We start from the raw sequence: 14024 nt of genomic DNA on the forward strand, positions 1-14024 counted from the left end.
AAAGTAAAAAAAAAAAAGTTCCAGATGAATCACACCAAGGAGAAAAATGCAAAGTTACACTCAACACTGAAATACTCAACTCAGAAGTGACTTTTTTGACAATTGGGAACGGATTTCTGTCAGCCTTTGAATAAATGAATGTATGTGAAAGTTTTGATTAATGTAAAAACAAAATATAGCCTGTGGGAATATTAGTGGCATAAAAGCACATTTGGACAATGGATTCAGTGATGCTGGGTTGTCTCTTACAAACTGGAGGCTTCCTTGGCAACTCAGATGGCAAAGAATTTGCCTGCAAGGAACAAGACGCAAGTTCAATCCCTGGGTTTGGAAGATCTCCTGGAAAAGAGAACGGCTATCGAGTACAGTGTTCTCACCAGTAGAATTCCATGGGCAGAGAAGCCTGGCAGGCAACAATCAATGGAGTTCCAAAGAGTCAGATATGGCTGAGCAGTAGAAAGGTGTGCAAAGGCTGGTGGGTCCCAGAGGTTCCAGATAGTCTACTGTTGAATAACCCCCAGGACTCCTGGTCTGGCTTTGCACAGTGAAACCATCTTGGCACTGCCCAGGGTCCGAGATGGAGGCTTTACACCTACTGGCTCCACTGGGGAAAATGCTTGAGTCCAGGGTTAGCAGCAAAGGTCCCTTGGAAGAAGGTTCTCTCCAGCCATGCTCACTCCTGGACACTTAGTTCGTTCCAAGCCCTAAGGATGCACCTTGTATATGATGACAGATTGAACAGCCTCAGAAATAAGTGAGGAGGTGGATGCCTTGGAAATGAGAACCACAGGTAAATACTGCCCTGAACTCCTATAGTTGATCCTTGCCTATCAGAGAGCATCTAGAACCCATTCATGTTCAGGCCCTTTAACTTAAACATCAACAGGGAAGTCATTAATTTAAAGGGGAGAATCATGGTCACAGATCACAGAGGACACCCAGTGATTGACACTGAAGTTCCCTTTATTTATTTGTAACAATCCAATACAGGGGTAACGACTCCATCAACCTCCCAAGCCCAAAATTCCCCCTCCAAAATTCAGATTCACATTTCTAACTTTGTAGGAACACATCTCTCCAAAAATCCCACCAAGCCCTCCCCCCATGCCCACTTTAAATCACCTTTCCTTTGCCAGCATGCAGTGAACTATTGTCTGAAACCATGGTTTGAGTTCCTTCTAGATGAAGTAAGGTCTAGGTGGCAGTGTCCCAGTGCGGGGGACAAAGCCTGCAACTCGTGAGCTGGGCTAGGCTGGCATGTAGCAGGGGCACAGGATGGGCTCAGTGTCATAGAAGATCTGGTCACCGCAGTGTGGACAGGGGCTGGCGCTGACCCAGCCCATGCTGGCCCGCCCAGATTTATACAGCAGCTGCTTGAGCCGGGTGTGAAGCTCAGCCAGGAGGCCCAGGTGCAGAGTGCCATTCACATCCTCATAGCTCTCCAGGGGTGCGGGGTACAGCACGTGGCTTAGCTTGCTCAGCCCCATGGTGTGTTGAAGTAGGCTCTCCAGCACGGCCATGGAGATGGGGTTGCCACAGAAGCTGAAGGTAGTGAGCTGGGAGCAGCAACTCAGGGAAGGCAGGAGGGCACTGAACTGGGTGTCCATGATGCCGCACTCATTTAGGTCTAGGTCCTGTAGGGTGGCCGAGGTCCACTCGATCAGGACCTGCAGAGGTTCCAAGCTGAGGCTGGTCAGGTTGACCCCACTAAGGCTCAGGTCCTTCAGCATGCTGATGCTCGGGCACTGCGACAGGTACATCAGGTCTGACTCTGAAAGCAGGCAGTTGGTGATCCACAAGGTCTCCAGAGGGGTCTTCAGGCACCTGGCGAGAGACAGGGCAGTCAGTCCCAGGGTGGGAGGTGGCGGGCAGAGGAACTGGGGAGGAGAGGCCTGTTTCACTGGAACACAGGGCATCTCACTGGCTTGAAGCTGGCCTCTAACCTTCTTGATAGGAAGGCAGGGTGTCTTCTGGGGGAAAGGTCATGCTCACATAGGTATGACCTCCCCATGCACAAAATGATGAATTATTTTCAATGTGGGAAACAAACAGTAAACAAATGTTATTTGCCTATTTCAGCTTACTAGTATTTGGTTCGCAGGAATTAAGATGTTTTTACAGGACACGACTAGTTGAATTAAACAGCAGGCTAGATGCAGTGGACATAGGCTGCTGGATCCTAGCAGTTACAGATGATCCCTGGGTGAATATCCCCCAGATATTCAGGGGCCACAAACTGTCCATCACCACCTACAATTCTTTTTTTTTTTTTCCTTTCTTTCTTCTGGTTTCTGTGAATATATTTATTCCTAATGCCTGGAGTTTGCAGCTGCCAAAAAGGGAATCAATGTAACTCATTCATACAGACAGACTAGGCTGCATCCTCTCAGCTTTTATCACTGTGTTCAAAGCAGAACAATAACCTCTTACTGAGGATTTCCTATGTATTCAGAAGTCTTAGAGCAAAATATTAATTGTAATTTAGAGTTAAAGAGATTGCAGCCACTTGAACAATGATTCTCATTTGATTTTTTCTCTTCTCTGGACTGCTTATGAGCCACAATTTCCCCATCCTGATTCCTGCTTGTCATCTCCAGAATCACCCACTTCCCACAGCTCACCTGGAGTCTAAAATAGCTCAGGACAGAAGCGGCAAGTGGGAGGGAGACAGAGCTGCGGACTTCAAATCTCATGCCTGATGTACCAATATCCTTCTCGCTTAGTTATCTGCAATCATCTCAGCTAAGAGATCACTCTCTCGGAAAGAATTCCCAAGCGCATCTCACCTGACCCACACTATGTGGACTCCCAGCAAGAAATCCCCTTTAACAGCATCTAACCTAGGCCATGCCTCTGACCCTAATCAGGGAGGTGACCTGACAAAATGCCCGGGGACACAGTGGCAGCATCGTGAGGACTTATGAGCAGCCCATGCACCCTGGCAATGTCCCCAGCGGGCACAAAGTAAACGCCCCGAGGGTAATGAAACGAGGGCATTCTGGTCTGCAGAGCTCTCACCACGCCTCACCTGAGCACCTGGTGCAGGCGCCCCTCGAGGAAGGAGATGGAGTCTAGGTAGAGCTCCTGCAGGTGGGGCAGGTTCAGGAACTGGGTGGTGAGCTGGTCGACTAAGTGCTCCTCCTGGTCCGGGGTGGTGCGCGGCAACATGTGGATGCGTGACAGCAGCAGCCGGCGCAGATTTCCCATCCGTCCCAGATGCGGCACAAACCTGCCCAGTGTGCCCAGCTTCCAGATGCAGTTCACCTCCAGGTCCTGGATGGAGTCCAGCTGCACCACCTTCAGGATCCTCTTGATGCTCTGCATAGGCATGGTGAAGATCCTCAGCTTCTGGCAGCGCAGGTGCAGCAGGCTCCTCCTCTGCTTGGCCTTCTTCAGCAGGTAGCTGAGTGTCTCATCCAGGGTGTCCTCCTTGAGGCACAGGTCGACCAGCACCTCCACAGGGGCCCGCACCAGCTTTAGTACTGCCTGTGACTCCACCCTTTGGCTCTTCTGCATGGGCTGGATCGGGTCAGGCTCCAGCAGTGAGCAAACGCTAGCCTTGATGCCAGACCACAGGGTCCAGAAGTCCTCATGGGTGTTCCGGCGTAAGTCCAGCACCTGCAGCTTCCACCGCCTGTAGGGCCATGGGGGACATGCTGAGCTGTGCAGAGTCTGATGGTCACCAGGACCCCGCAAGCGTTCTGCACTCCTCACACCACAGCTCCTCCATCTTCCGGACCTGCTTTGATCCCCACTTTAAAGGAAACTGGGCGTTGGCCCACGTGCCTTTTGTGCCCCCTCCCCCTCAACCCATCCGGTACACCCGATCACCTGTTCCCAGGTGACCCCTCATCCTCCTGCCCTGGCTGCATCATGCTCACATCCCCAGGCCTCACCAGTCTGCCAGGTCCTCCTTACCTGGGGCGGACCTCCTGAGAAAGCAGGACGTCCAGGCCGTCGAGTGCAGCCTGAAATGTCTCCAGATGAGGCTGGTGGTCCTTCATCAGGGCCCCCAGTGGGAGGCAGGGGAAGGGCCAGGCCTGCACCATCGCCTTCAGGGCCTTGGTGTGCCTCCCAGCAAAGGCCGCCATAAACAGCGGTGGGAAGAGTTCAATGGGCAGCTCCTCCAGAGCCATGATGGCCAAGGCCTCATTCTGCAGCAGGCTCTGGCCAGCCAGCTCCAGGAGTCTGGGTGGGGCCCCGATGCCCGTCGTGAACCTACTCCGGAACGAGTCCTGGGAGGATGTCAGAGAGCAAGCGGAGCGGGGCCAGTCCTTCTCCGGTCAAGGAACTGGGGAGACCCTACTGTCCCTCCACCCTCAGGGAACCCAAGCAGGGTCAGAGACATCCTCTGGCCACAAAATCACAGCTTTGGCCCCAGTGGCACGTGGACAAGCATCTCTCTAGGCAGCAACAAACAGACAAGTTGACCTCTTGCCCCATCCCATATCTACCAGCTGCTGCATTTAATTCCAGCCCTGCTGGCCGGTAGATACCAAGGAGTCTGACAGCTGACCTCACTCTCTTCAGAGAAAGCTTCTGATTATTACTCAAGGGCTAAAAACAGGAATAAGGAGTTTAGCCCAACACGGCCTGTCTCTAAACTCCAACCAATAACTCATGCACTGGGTGCTGTTATGTCCCTTAATAAAAAGACATACCTTTCACTGCCTGTCTCTTCTACAAATGTTGTTACCATTCAGGTCAGTGGAGCAAAGTGCTCACATTCAGAATAAAGTCTCCACTTTTTCAAATATTCTATAGATATTTTTTTTGTATTCCATGGAATTAAGAAACAGTTTTTAGCTTTTAAAACGAAAAGAAACCCCCAAAATTCTTTAAACTAGTAAAATCACAAAACTATAAAATAATATGTATTATCACTGTCACAAACTAAAATGTAAAATGTCACCCCAAAATTCCTCCTAATTAGATGTTTTTCATTAAATCAATTCTAGGAACTTCCCTGGCAGTTCAGTGAGGAGAACTCTGCTTTCAATGCAGGGGAAAAAGTTCTATCCCCACCAGGGAACTATGACCCCAGATGCCGTTCGGTATGGCTCCATCCCCTCACTCTCACCACAACCTACCCCAACCCCCCCACCCCTACCTGGCCAAATTTTACCTGGTTAAGAAATAGTTTTAACGGTCTGTACGAGAGGCGAAAATCAGAGAAGAAACCGAACTGTCTGGCAGAAATGAAAAACTGCATGTAGAAGAAAAGCAAAGTGTGCAACTGCCAATGTAAATGGAAATGCAAAGAAAATTCTCTACAGGATTGTGGCCTGCACGGCTTGTCCCATGAAGATCCTGGCAGGTACAGCTGTCAGAGCCCAAGGCTCCAGCATGGAGTAGTGTGCTCAGTCCTGAAACCCTCTTATCCTTGCAGGGCACACTTTTCAGATTCTGGCTGAAATTTCCATTTCTGGCTAAAGTGTTCTTACTACTAGATCTCCATTTACCTATGTCTGAGTGGGATTTTTACTTTCTCACTACATACAATTTATGGGATCCTATGTCTGTTCATAATAGGTTAGCAAAATACAGCAAAATATAAAAGAAGAAAACCAACCTGAAGGTACATTCGTTGCGGGAGTTTGGGCCACATCAAAATCACCCAAATGTTCACGTTCAGACAGCTTTGTGCGGATGGTGGTGTCACCCCAGAAGAAAAAGAAACAAAGTAAGATTTCCGAGAATCACACTGTTACTTACACATCAGACAGCAACACATGTGCCTGTTCACAGGGGAACAGAGGTGTGTAATGGAAGGATGATGAGCCCTCCAGATTTTGAGGGGCCAGGCTTCCCTGGCAGGTCAAAATGACACATAGGAGCTGGCCAGGAGAACAGAGAGACCAGACACTTGTAATGAAACCAAGGAAAGTACCCAAGACAAATGTGTTTTGTTTGGACGAATTCAAAGACTTTTCTTAGGCTAGGCTTGAGAAATTGCCAGAAGAGGCAGTGGCTAAAGAGAGACTAGGTGGATCCCATAAACTCAGGGCAAACCCAAGATCCACACTTCTTCCCTCCCTGGAGGCAAAGAAGTTAAAGAGATTAAATTTAGGAACGTGGGTTAGGATAGGATGGAACCTTTTTGGCTGGCCAAACCTAGAATATGCCTTGTTCTACCTGAAAGCCACTGAAGGCTTAGGGCCGTGGGATCTCCTGAAGGGAAATAAACGTGGGCCAAGAACACAAATCTGTGTCAGCAAACAGCTGTAACCGGAGGCTCAAGTGTCCCCCTGCATACCCCAGCCTAGGCTCTGTCCAGTGACCTGTATCCTCACCATGATCTTCAAAGGCTCCTTCCCAATGTAGCTGGGTAACCTGACCTTCCCTCAGTGCCAGTGAAAAAAGGAATGTAAAGCACCTTTGAAACCCACCCACCTCCCCCCATTCCTCTCCCTCCCCTAAGGCTCTCACTTACACAGATTCTGATGGGACCTCAATTTGAAGCCCACAAATACAATTCAGTTTTTCCTTTGCTCTGCATTAAGCACAGGTAGCCACATGGACTTTCTCCCTGTTGATTTGCAAAGCCTGCATCAAAGGGTCTGGGTGAAGACCCTGCTGGGTTGGCTGACATGCTGGTTCTGCTGTGGTCTCAGAACACAGACAGATGGAACCTCTCCACGCCTGGCATTGTGATGCCCCAAGAGTTCTTCTATTTGGAAGGTAAGAAGTTGGTCTTACCTGAAGGATACTCCATAGTTTGGTAACTTCCTAAAGATGATATTCACCAAATTCCTACCATCCCCGTCAGCGAACAGAGATATAGCTGTCCCTTAAATAGAGTTAAAACCCTAAAATAGGGTTAAACTGGAAGGTGCCTTGTGGGCATTTTGACTTCCAGCAATCAGCTTGACCAATCAGCTGCAGAAGCTCAGGTTTAGCAATATAGATAATCATCGAGTCCCTGATAAAGTATCAGCCATGATGACGCTGGCACTTTCCACCAGTACCTCAAATGACTTTCAGAGAGAAGCCAAAGTTCACCCCTAGTTTCCTTTACAGCCTGGTGAGCCTGAGGCATTGTCATGAGGTGAGGCAGGACACTGTCATACTCTAAGAAGGAGAAACCAGAAGATACACTTGGGCAAAAATAGATGGATAGATCTGCCCCACTGAACATTCGGAAGAGCTAGCCAACTTCACAGGGGGTTGGGCAAACAGGAAATAGCAGAGGTCTAAGCTTGGGATGTTTCCATGGGAACTCAGGATCCAGGAGATCTAAGGATGCAAGAGGGACTACTGTCTTCAAATGATCTAAAAACAGGAAGTATCAGCCAAAAAGTCTTTCCGAGCAAGGAATGGGACAGGCCTCTGTCCACCTCCAGCTCCACACAGTCTGTTTGTGCAGAGGACTCACTGGGCACAGAGTACTAGGGGCTCATCTGCATGAAGATGAGTTATTCCTGGCCAGTGTAAGGTCAACCCAGGATGACTCCAAGGACCCAGTCAACCTGAGGGCATTTCTACCTGTTTTTTGTTGTTGTTGTTGTTGCACAGTCTAGTGCAGCCTCTGAGCTCATTTCGGGGTGGGAAGAGCTCATTCCCTCTCTAGTTGCAGAATTCCTTCTGTGACTGCAATGCATTTGCTCCTGAGGCCCTTCCTGGGGCTCTTTGGAATGCATCTGTGCCCAAACACACACTAGAAATGCTGGAAGATGACCCTCCCTGGCTTCTGGAGGAAGACCACAGCCTGGCTGGTCCTTAGAGGCCCCAGACTGACAAGAAGCCCTGGGGACTCAGACCCCAGCAGATGAGATCACACCTGGAGTTCCAGTATGTCTGTCCTCCCTCCAGTCTGGAGTGATATCTCTTCTTACTCTCTCTATGAGCCCACTCTGCCTCTTCTTGTCCTTGGCAAGAACAGATTCAATGGCATCTAGACCTCAACAAAAGAGGCTCCCTCCTTCTTCCTCCCCAGTGAAGACTTGCCAGATGTCCAGGTCATCCTAACTCTAGCCAGTTACTCCTGAGAGTGGTTCTTCTGCAGGCAAAGCAGCAGTAGGGTGGAGTGGGCAGGGGGGGGGGAGTTTGAGGGTCCGCACCAGGGAGATAGGACAGCAGGGGCTAGCCCAGAACTAGGGGGAGGAAGGAAATGACAGCAGAACTAGGAGCCTGGTCTCCTGGCTCTCAGAGCTGCATCTCATTTCCTGGAGTGGTATCAAGATCACTGAGGGCACTGCAGCCTGCACTTGGGGCCTGGGAGTGTCCCTAGGTGGTAGGGATAGAATAAGAGAACAGAATGCCCAAACAGTTAGCTTGATACTGCATTAGGGAACTGTAGATAGAGAAGAAACTTTACAGGGTTTTGGGAGACCACAATGACACTCAAGAAAGTAATAGGAAAATTCTGCAACACATAGGCTTGCTTGATTCATAAAGCAAAACAAGTTGCTTAGCATCAAAGCCAGGTTGCCTTGCTTAAATCAAGCTAACTTGCCTAGCAATAACACCATGCTACAGCGCATGATACATGGCCCAAAACAATCAAAGACTGGTGGCATGAGACGTTCCTCCTGCCTAGTGAGCTCCATGACTTAGTAACCCCCAAAACATGCTCTTTGGCCCCTAAGACACGTTTTTATCTAGAATGTGAACCCTAAACACTAAAACTACAGCAGAAAACAAGACCTACAACCTTACCAGTGGTCATCAAGTTAATGACTCCCCAAAACAGACTCTGTGCATACAAAACACAATCTCTTATGGAAAGGCGACTTTTCAAAATGAAAGGCCTACACTGTACTGAGACCTGAAAATAACTTTCCCAAGTAATATAACAGGGAAGTTTAGTGTGCTGCAGTCCGACTGAGCAACTGAAGTGAACTATCATAGTCCTAGCCTGACCATATAGAGCAGGAAAACTAAACTTGCCTGCCCTACCTGGTGGAGGCAGTGATGATGGAAATGTGCTGTCTACTAAAGAAAAAGATGATCTTCCCCCCCTCCTCTTCCTCTGACTGTGAAAGTGTAACTGAGTACTTAGGGCAGCACAAGGCTTGTGAATCTGCCAAGTGTCCTATTCTAATGAATCATTCCTTTTCTAGCACTTCGTCACCTAATTTCTTTCTAGTATTAAGTGTTAGTCAGTCAGATGTGTCTGACTTTTGTGACCCAATGGACTGTAGCCCACCAGGCTCCTCTGTCCTTGGGATTCTCTAGGCACAAATACTGCAGTGGGTTGCCATTTCTGACTCCAGGGTACCTTCCCAACTGTACATAAAGGAGACTTCATTAATGTGCAGTAGAGGATACCCCTGGTTAACCTGTTACAGAAAACTGCCTCTATAAACTGAGTCTATAAATTCTACACCAATTCTATACCTCTGTTTGGCCAACTGTTTATTTATTTAGGTTTTAAGGTGAATGACTTGCGGCTATTTGTTCCATCATGAGATGTAAAGCACTGTGGTGCCAGAGCTCTTGGGAGCCCTGGAAACAACACCTAATGGTTTCACAGGGTCCGACTCTGTTTCTCTTTGCCTAGGTGACATGCCAGTGGCTGTTTCCCCTTCCTATTTCCAAGGTGAGATGGAGGGAGCACTGAGACTGGACACACAGATTAGAGAGGCTCAGAGAGAAGTTGGTGAGGGCAGCCTGGGAGGGGATGTTTCTAATAGTTACAAAGTGGCTGCGGGCGCATCATTCTTGGTGACTGTGAGGGACACCTAGTGAAACTATCATGTTCATCTTCTAGTTACAAATATGTATGAGGTAGGTGACATACAACACAAGTATAACAAATGTTGTTTTATGTTAGTTATAAAAGTTAATAGAGTCAACCCTAAGAGTTTTCATCAAAACAAAATTACTTTTTTCTATTTAATTTTGTATCCATATGAAATTAATGTTCACTAGACTTACTACGCTCAAAACTGCAGGATGGATGTAAGTGGACTCATGATGCTGAACCATTAGAAATCTTAATCAGGGCTATATGTAAATTCGATTAATATCTCAGTTAGACTGAAAAAAAAAAAAGCCATCATTTTCCACTCAGGGTGTCTAAACAAATGAAAAGCAAGCAAGCCACAAAAATAATGATAGGCAAACCTGATCTGTATGGTGGAGCAGGGACACCAGGGAGACCACTCATGCTGAAACTGAAAAGCCAAAGTTCATAATCTAAGGCACAATTATGATATTTTTCCAGGCCAGTCCATATTTTTTAAAGTTAAGAAACCTGTTACACTAACTGTTGTAAATGTTTGTTGTTGTTCAGTCACTCAGCCCTTTCTGACTCTTTGAGACCGCATGAACCTTAGCACACCAGGATTCCCTGTCCTTCACTTCCTCCCAGAATTTGCTCAGATTCATGTCTGTTGAGTCAGTAATGCCATCTATCCATTTCATCCTGTCATCCCCTTCCCCTCGTCTTCCATCTTTCCCAGCGTCAGAGTCCTTTCCAGTGAGTCAGCTCTTCGCATTAGGTGGCCAAAGATTTGGAGCGTCATCAGCCCTTCCAGTGAATATTCAGGGTTGATTTCCTTTAGGACTGACTGGTTGTAAATGTTTAGAGAAATAAAAATAGTAAATATATATATATTTTTTTTAGTACTCTGTGATCTTAAGCAATGAGAATTAAAGTGTTTCATTACTTTGCAGAAACGTCAGCAAGGAGTCCTCTCAACTCTGATTCCTTTCTTCTCAGCACATAACTTTCAACTGAGGATGAGGATCTTTCCTATGTACATCCTAGCCAATTGTCACCCTAGTTCCTAAGCCTGGATCTGTTTCCAATGTCTCATTCTTTGTGCTTTCAGGCCTGATACTATTTCCAAGTTTCTTTATCACTATCAAGTGAAGTAACATTTGCTGGCATCACTGCCTCTGAGACATCTTCATTTCTGTTGTCACAAGCAGGCTCTTTATTTAAGTTTTTCCAGAGGATGGGGAATGAAAACCTGAAGCTGGATTCTAAATTAAAATGACAATACCTCGTATTTGGCAGAATTTACATCACCAAGTGTTTCACTTTCTTCATCTCAGGTTATTCCCCAAAAACTGAAACATCTTCAACAGGGGCCTTACCGTGGTTTTCCCTTTTCACAAGTAAGGGCTGGGGATACAGACAGTGACACAGGAATGATACATCCGGCCAGGTGCATGTATCCCTAAGCCATCCCTGGGCCAGTCTGGTAGGGCAGTGTGCCCAGGAAAGTCTCTGAAGACTGGAATACCCTACTCTGTTTGTGGGCAGTGAAAAGCTTAGGGAGTACTAGAGCACAGAATAGGAGCCTCCTTTCAGGTGCCACAACCCACCCCAGTCTAGGAACTCAGCAGGTCTGTGCCAGGTCATCCAGGAGTATGGGGTAATGGTGCAATATTCAGGGAGAAATCCAGAAAGGCCTAGATTTACACCTACCCTCAGCTCAACAGCCCTCCTCCAAGGGCTCAGGCTCAGGCCATCTCCCAGAACGACACCTCCCAGTACTGCCTGCCCTCCACAGAGGCAAGTAGGTAGATTCACTGATGGGGTGTCACCAGCAGGATCTGGGGAGCAGCTGTGCACAGAGGCCCCTCCCACAGGTGAGGCAGGAGATATGAAGGGTGTGGGGGCCCTAGTCCGGTGCCATGACTGCAGAAGCAGAGCTCAGGGACTCTCTGCCATGGCCAGGGCTCTGATCACACTTTGTCTGCACAGGAAGGGGACTGGCTGGCAGCCCCAGGCACTTTTCTCCCTCTGCCCTGAATTTCCCTGGATTCATGACCTTGATTCCTCCTCTTTGCACATCTTCCTCCTCTCAGGGTCCTGGCCCCAGTTGGTCCTGACACAGACACTCAACAGTCTGCAGTGCTGGGACAGAGGGTCCACATATTCTTCTCTGGAGACAGCAGTGACCAAGGGTTACAGTCAGGTGTGCTGGGATCAGCAGTGGCCAAGGGCTACCCAGGACCCCCAGTGCATAATATCATCCTTGCCCTTGGGGTCTCTCTCCATTCTCCATTACAGTCTGGCCACACAGCCTCCCTTGCCGCCTCCAGCTGCAAGTAGAGGACTCACTGTGTTGCCTGAGTGCTTTCTTTCCAGGAGCACCTCACTCCCAGGGGTCCCACACTTAGGGAGAGAAAAACTTCCCTGGACTCACCACCCAGCCCTTATCTAATACGATACAGGGGTTGAGTGTCTGGGGTCTGAAACCAGCCTCCCAAGCACAAGTTCTGAACCTAACCATGGCTTCGGGAATGGGTCCCCAAGACACTGCACCTTCCTCTTATAAGATAGCAGCAGGATCAAAGTCTCTTAAGAAAATGACTTGGGAAACTAAAGGGTGCTCATTCTCCTCCTGACCTGAGGGCCTCAGACCGCAGACACTACCCAGCTCCACGACAACTAGCACGGAGGAGGCACCAGAGGTGGTGAAGGGGACCAGCTTACCTGAAGATGACTTCCACCCACACTGGTTCAGTTCACAACGACCTCAGGTTCTCAAACACCCGGTTTCCCTGGTCTCCTATCCTCTCAGTCACCCATGTCCTCCTAAGCCTGAGAACAGGAACCAAAATGCTCCAAAACCAAGACGATGGTATGTTAACATGTGTATTTAGGAAGCCGGAGAATAAACTGAAAACTGGAGAGGCAACCCCGCCATGTGAGTGCTAGGACCCTCTTATCTCCAAATCTGAGTAATTTCTCAATGGCTGGACCAGCCGACAATCGAAGTGCTGAGCTGGTGCTCAGGTCCAAGGGCCCTTCCTCAAAGGACACCGACCACCGTCCAGCAGCCCCATTTTGGTCCCTTTCTAAGCCCACCATGCCCTGGAACCTCCAGAGGGGAGCCCATGTCCAGAACCAAGTGGCGGCAGACACTGGTTTGCTGGACTATTGCATCTACAGGGTCAGGCCTCTTCAAAGAGCATGTGGCTGCGTCTGGCTCCTCACCCGCTTTGGCTTTTACTCCACTCCTCAGCCCGATAACTCATTGTAGGGAGGCAAATAGTACTGGGGGTCTGTGGGGGTGAACCAGGGGCTAGCTCAAGGTCACCTTGTGAGAAAGCGGGGGACCCAAGGCGGGAACTTACGGTTTGTGCAGCCGCGCCTTGGCACAAGGTCCCTGCTGAATGCTGAGAAGAGAGAAGCGGTGACTCTGTAGTACGCGGAAAACAGGCGGCCCAACCAACCCAGGTCCTGTTTCTTCCTGGAGCAAATCTCACGAGATCTTGGGATCGCGAGTGTAGTCTCCCAGAGAGTCCAGAAAGGGAGGGAGGACACGCAGAGATAGGGAGGGGTGGTGTCTGTGGCCACACCCACCAGAATGGCGTTGTGGGGTAGGCGCATTAGGGTGGGGTAGGGAGGGGGTAATGGCACCCCACTCCAGTACTCTTGCCTAGAAAATCCCATGGACAGAGGAGCCTGGTGGGCTGCAACCCATGGGGTCGTTAAGAGTCAGACAGGACTGAGCGACTTCACTTTCACTTTTCACTTTCATGCACTGGAGAAGGAAATGGCACCCCACTCTAGTGTTCTTGCCTGGAGAATCCCAGGGACAGGGGAGCCTGGTGGACTGCCATCTATGGGGTCGCACAGAGTTGGCCACAACTGAAGCGACTTAGCAGCAACAGTAACAGGGAGGGGTAGGGCTGGCTGGGGGTAGGGTAGAGGGGTAGTGTGTGGGTGGGAGTGGAGTTGGGGGTTCGTTGGGGGGGACGGGTTGGGGACTGGGGTTTAGGTTGGTGGGGGGCGTTGGGTTGAGGGGTGGGGGAAGGTGGGGTGGGGGTGGGATACGGTTGTGGTGGAGGTATGGGTTTTGGGTGGGGGTGGGGTAGGGTAAGTGGGAAGAGGCCCTTGTAGCTGGGTGTCCAAGGGGCACTTGGAGGTACAGGTAGACAGGTTCACACAGAAAGCTAGGCAGTAGGAAGAATAGGGAGTCCAGGAGAGGTGGGGAGGGCTCGGAGAGAGGGGGGAGGTGTGGTGCCTGTAGCCATGTCCACCAGTCTGTTCGGGGGGAGGAGCATTTGGATGGGGGTAAGGTGAGGGTAGGGAAAGGTGGGGGTGGGGTAGGAAAGGA

At 49.4% G+C, this 14024-nt stretch overlaps 1 protein-coding gene across 1 annotated transcript; it reads right to left on the reverse strand.

Moving 5' to 3' along the window:
- Positions 1-1247: 1247 nt before the first annotated feature.
- On the reverse strand, positions 1248-5608 carry LOC138431489 (melanoma antigen preferentially expressed in tumors-like). Its single transcript, XM_069573601.1, has 4 exons — positions 5573-5608; positions 3919-4235; positions 3029-3634; positions 1248-1824 (listed from the first exon to the last, which is right to left on the reverse strand). The coding sequence occupies exons 1-4, from the start codon at positions 5606-5608 to the stop codon at positions 1248-1250; spliced, it is 1536 nt and encodes a 511-aa protein (XP_069429702.1).
- Positions 5609-14024: the final 8416 nt, after the last annotated feature.

This window comes from Ovis canadensis, chromosome Y (genome assembly GCF_042477335.2).
Source record: "Ovis canadensis isolate MfBH-ARS-UI-01 breed Bighorn chromosome Y, ARS-UI_OviCan_v2, whole genome shotgun sequence".
Taxonomy (NCBI): Eukaryota; Metazoa; Chordata; class Mammalia; order Artiodactyla; family Bovidae; genus Ovis; species Ovis canadensis.

Coding starts and splice junctions, on each gene's coding strand:
- LOC138431489 (XM_069573601.1), bottom strand. CDS start 5,608: ATGTGGCCCAAACTCCCGCAACGAATGTACCTTCAG. Junction 3,635..3,918: donor TCTCAGGAGGTCCGCCCCAG/GTAAGGAGGACC, acceptor ATGGCCCTACAG/GCGGTGGAAGCTGCAGGTGC. Junction 1,825..3,028: donor CGCCTGCACCAGGTGCTCAG/GTGAGGCGTGGT, acceptor GTCTCTCGCCAG/GTGCCTGAAGACCCCTCTGG.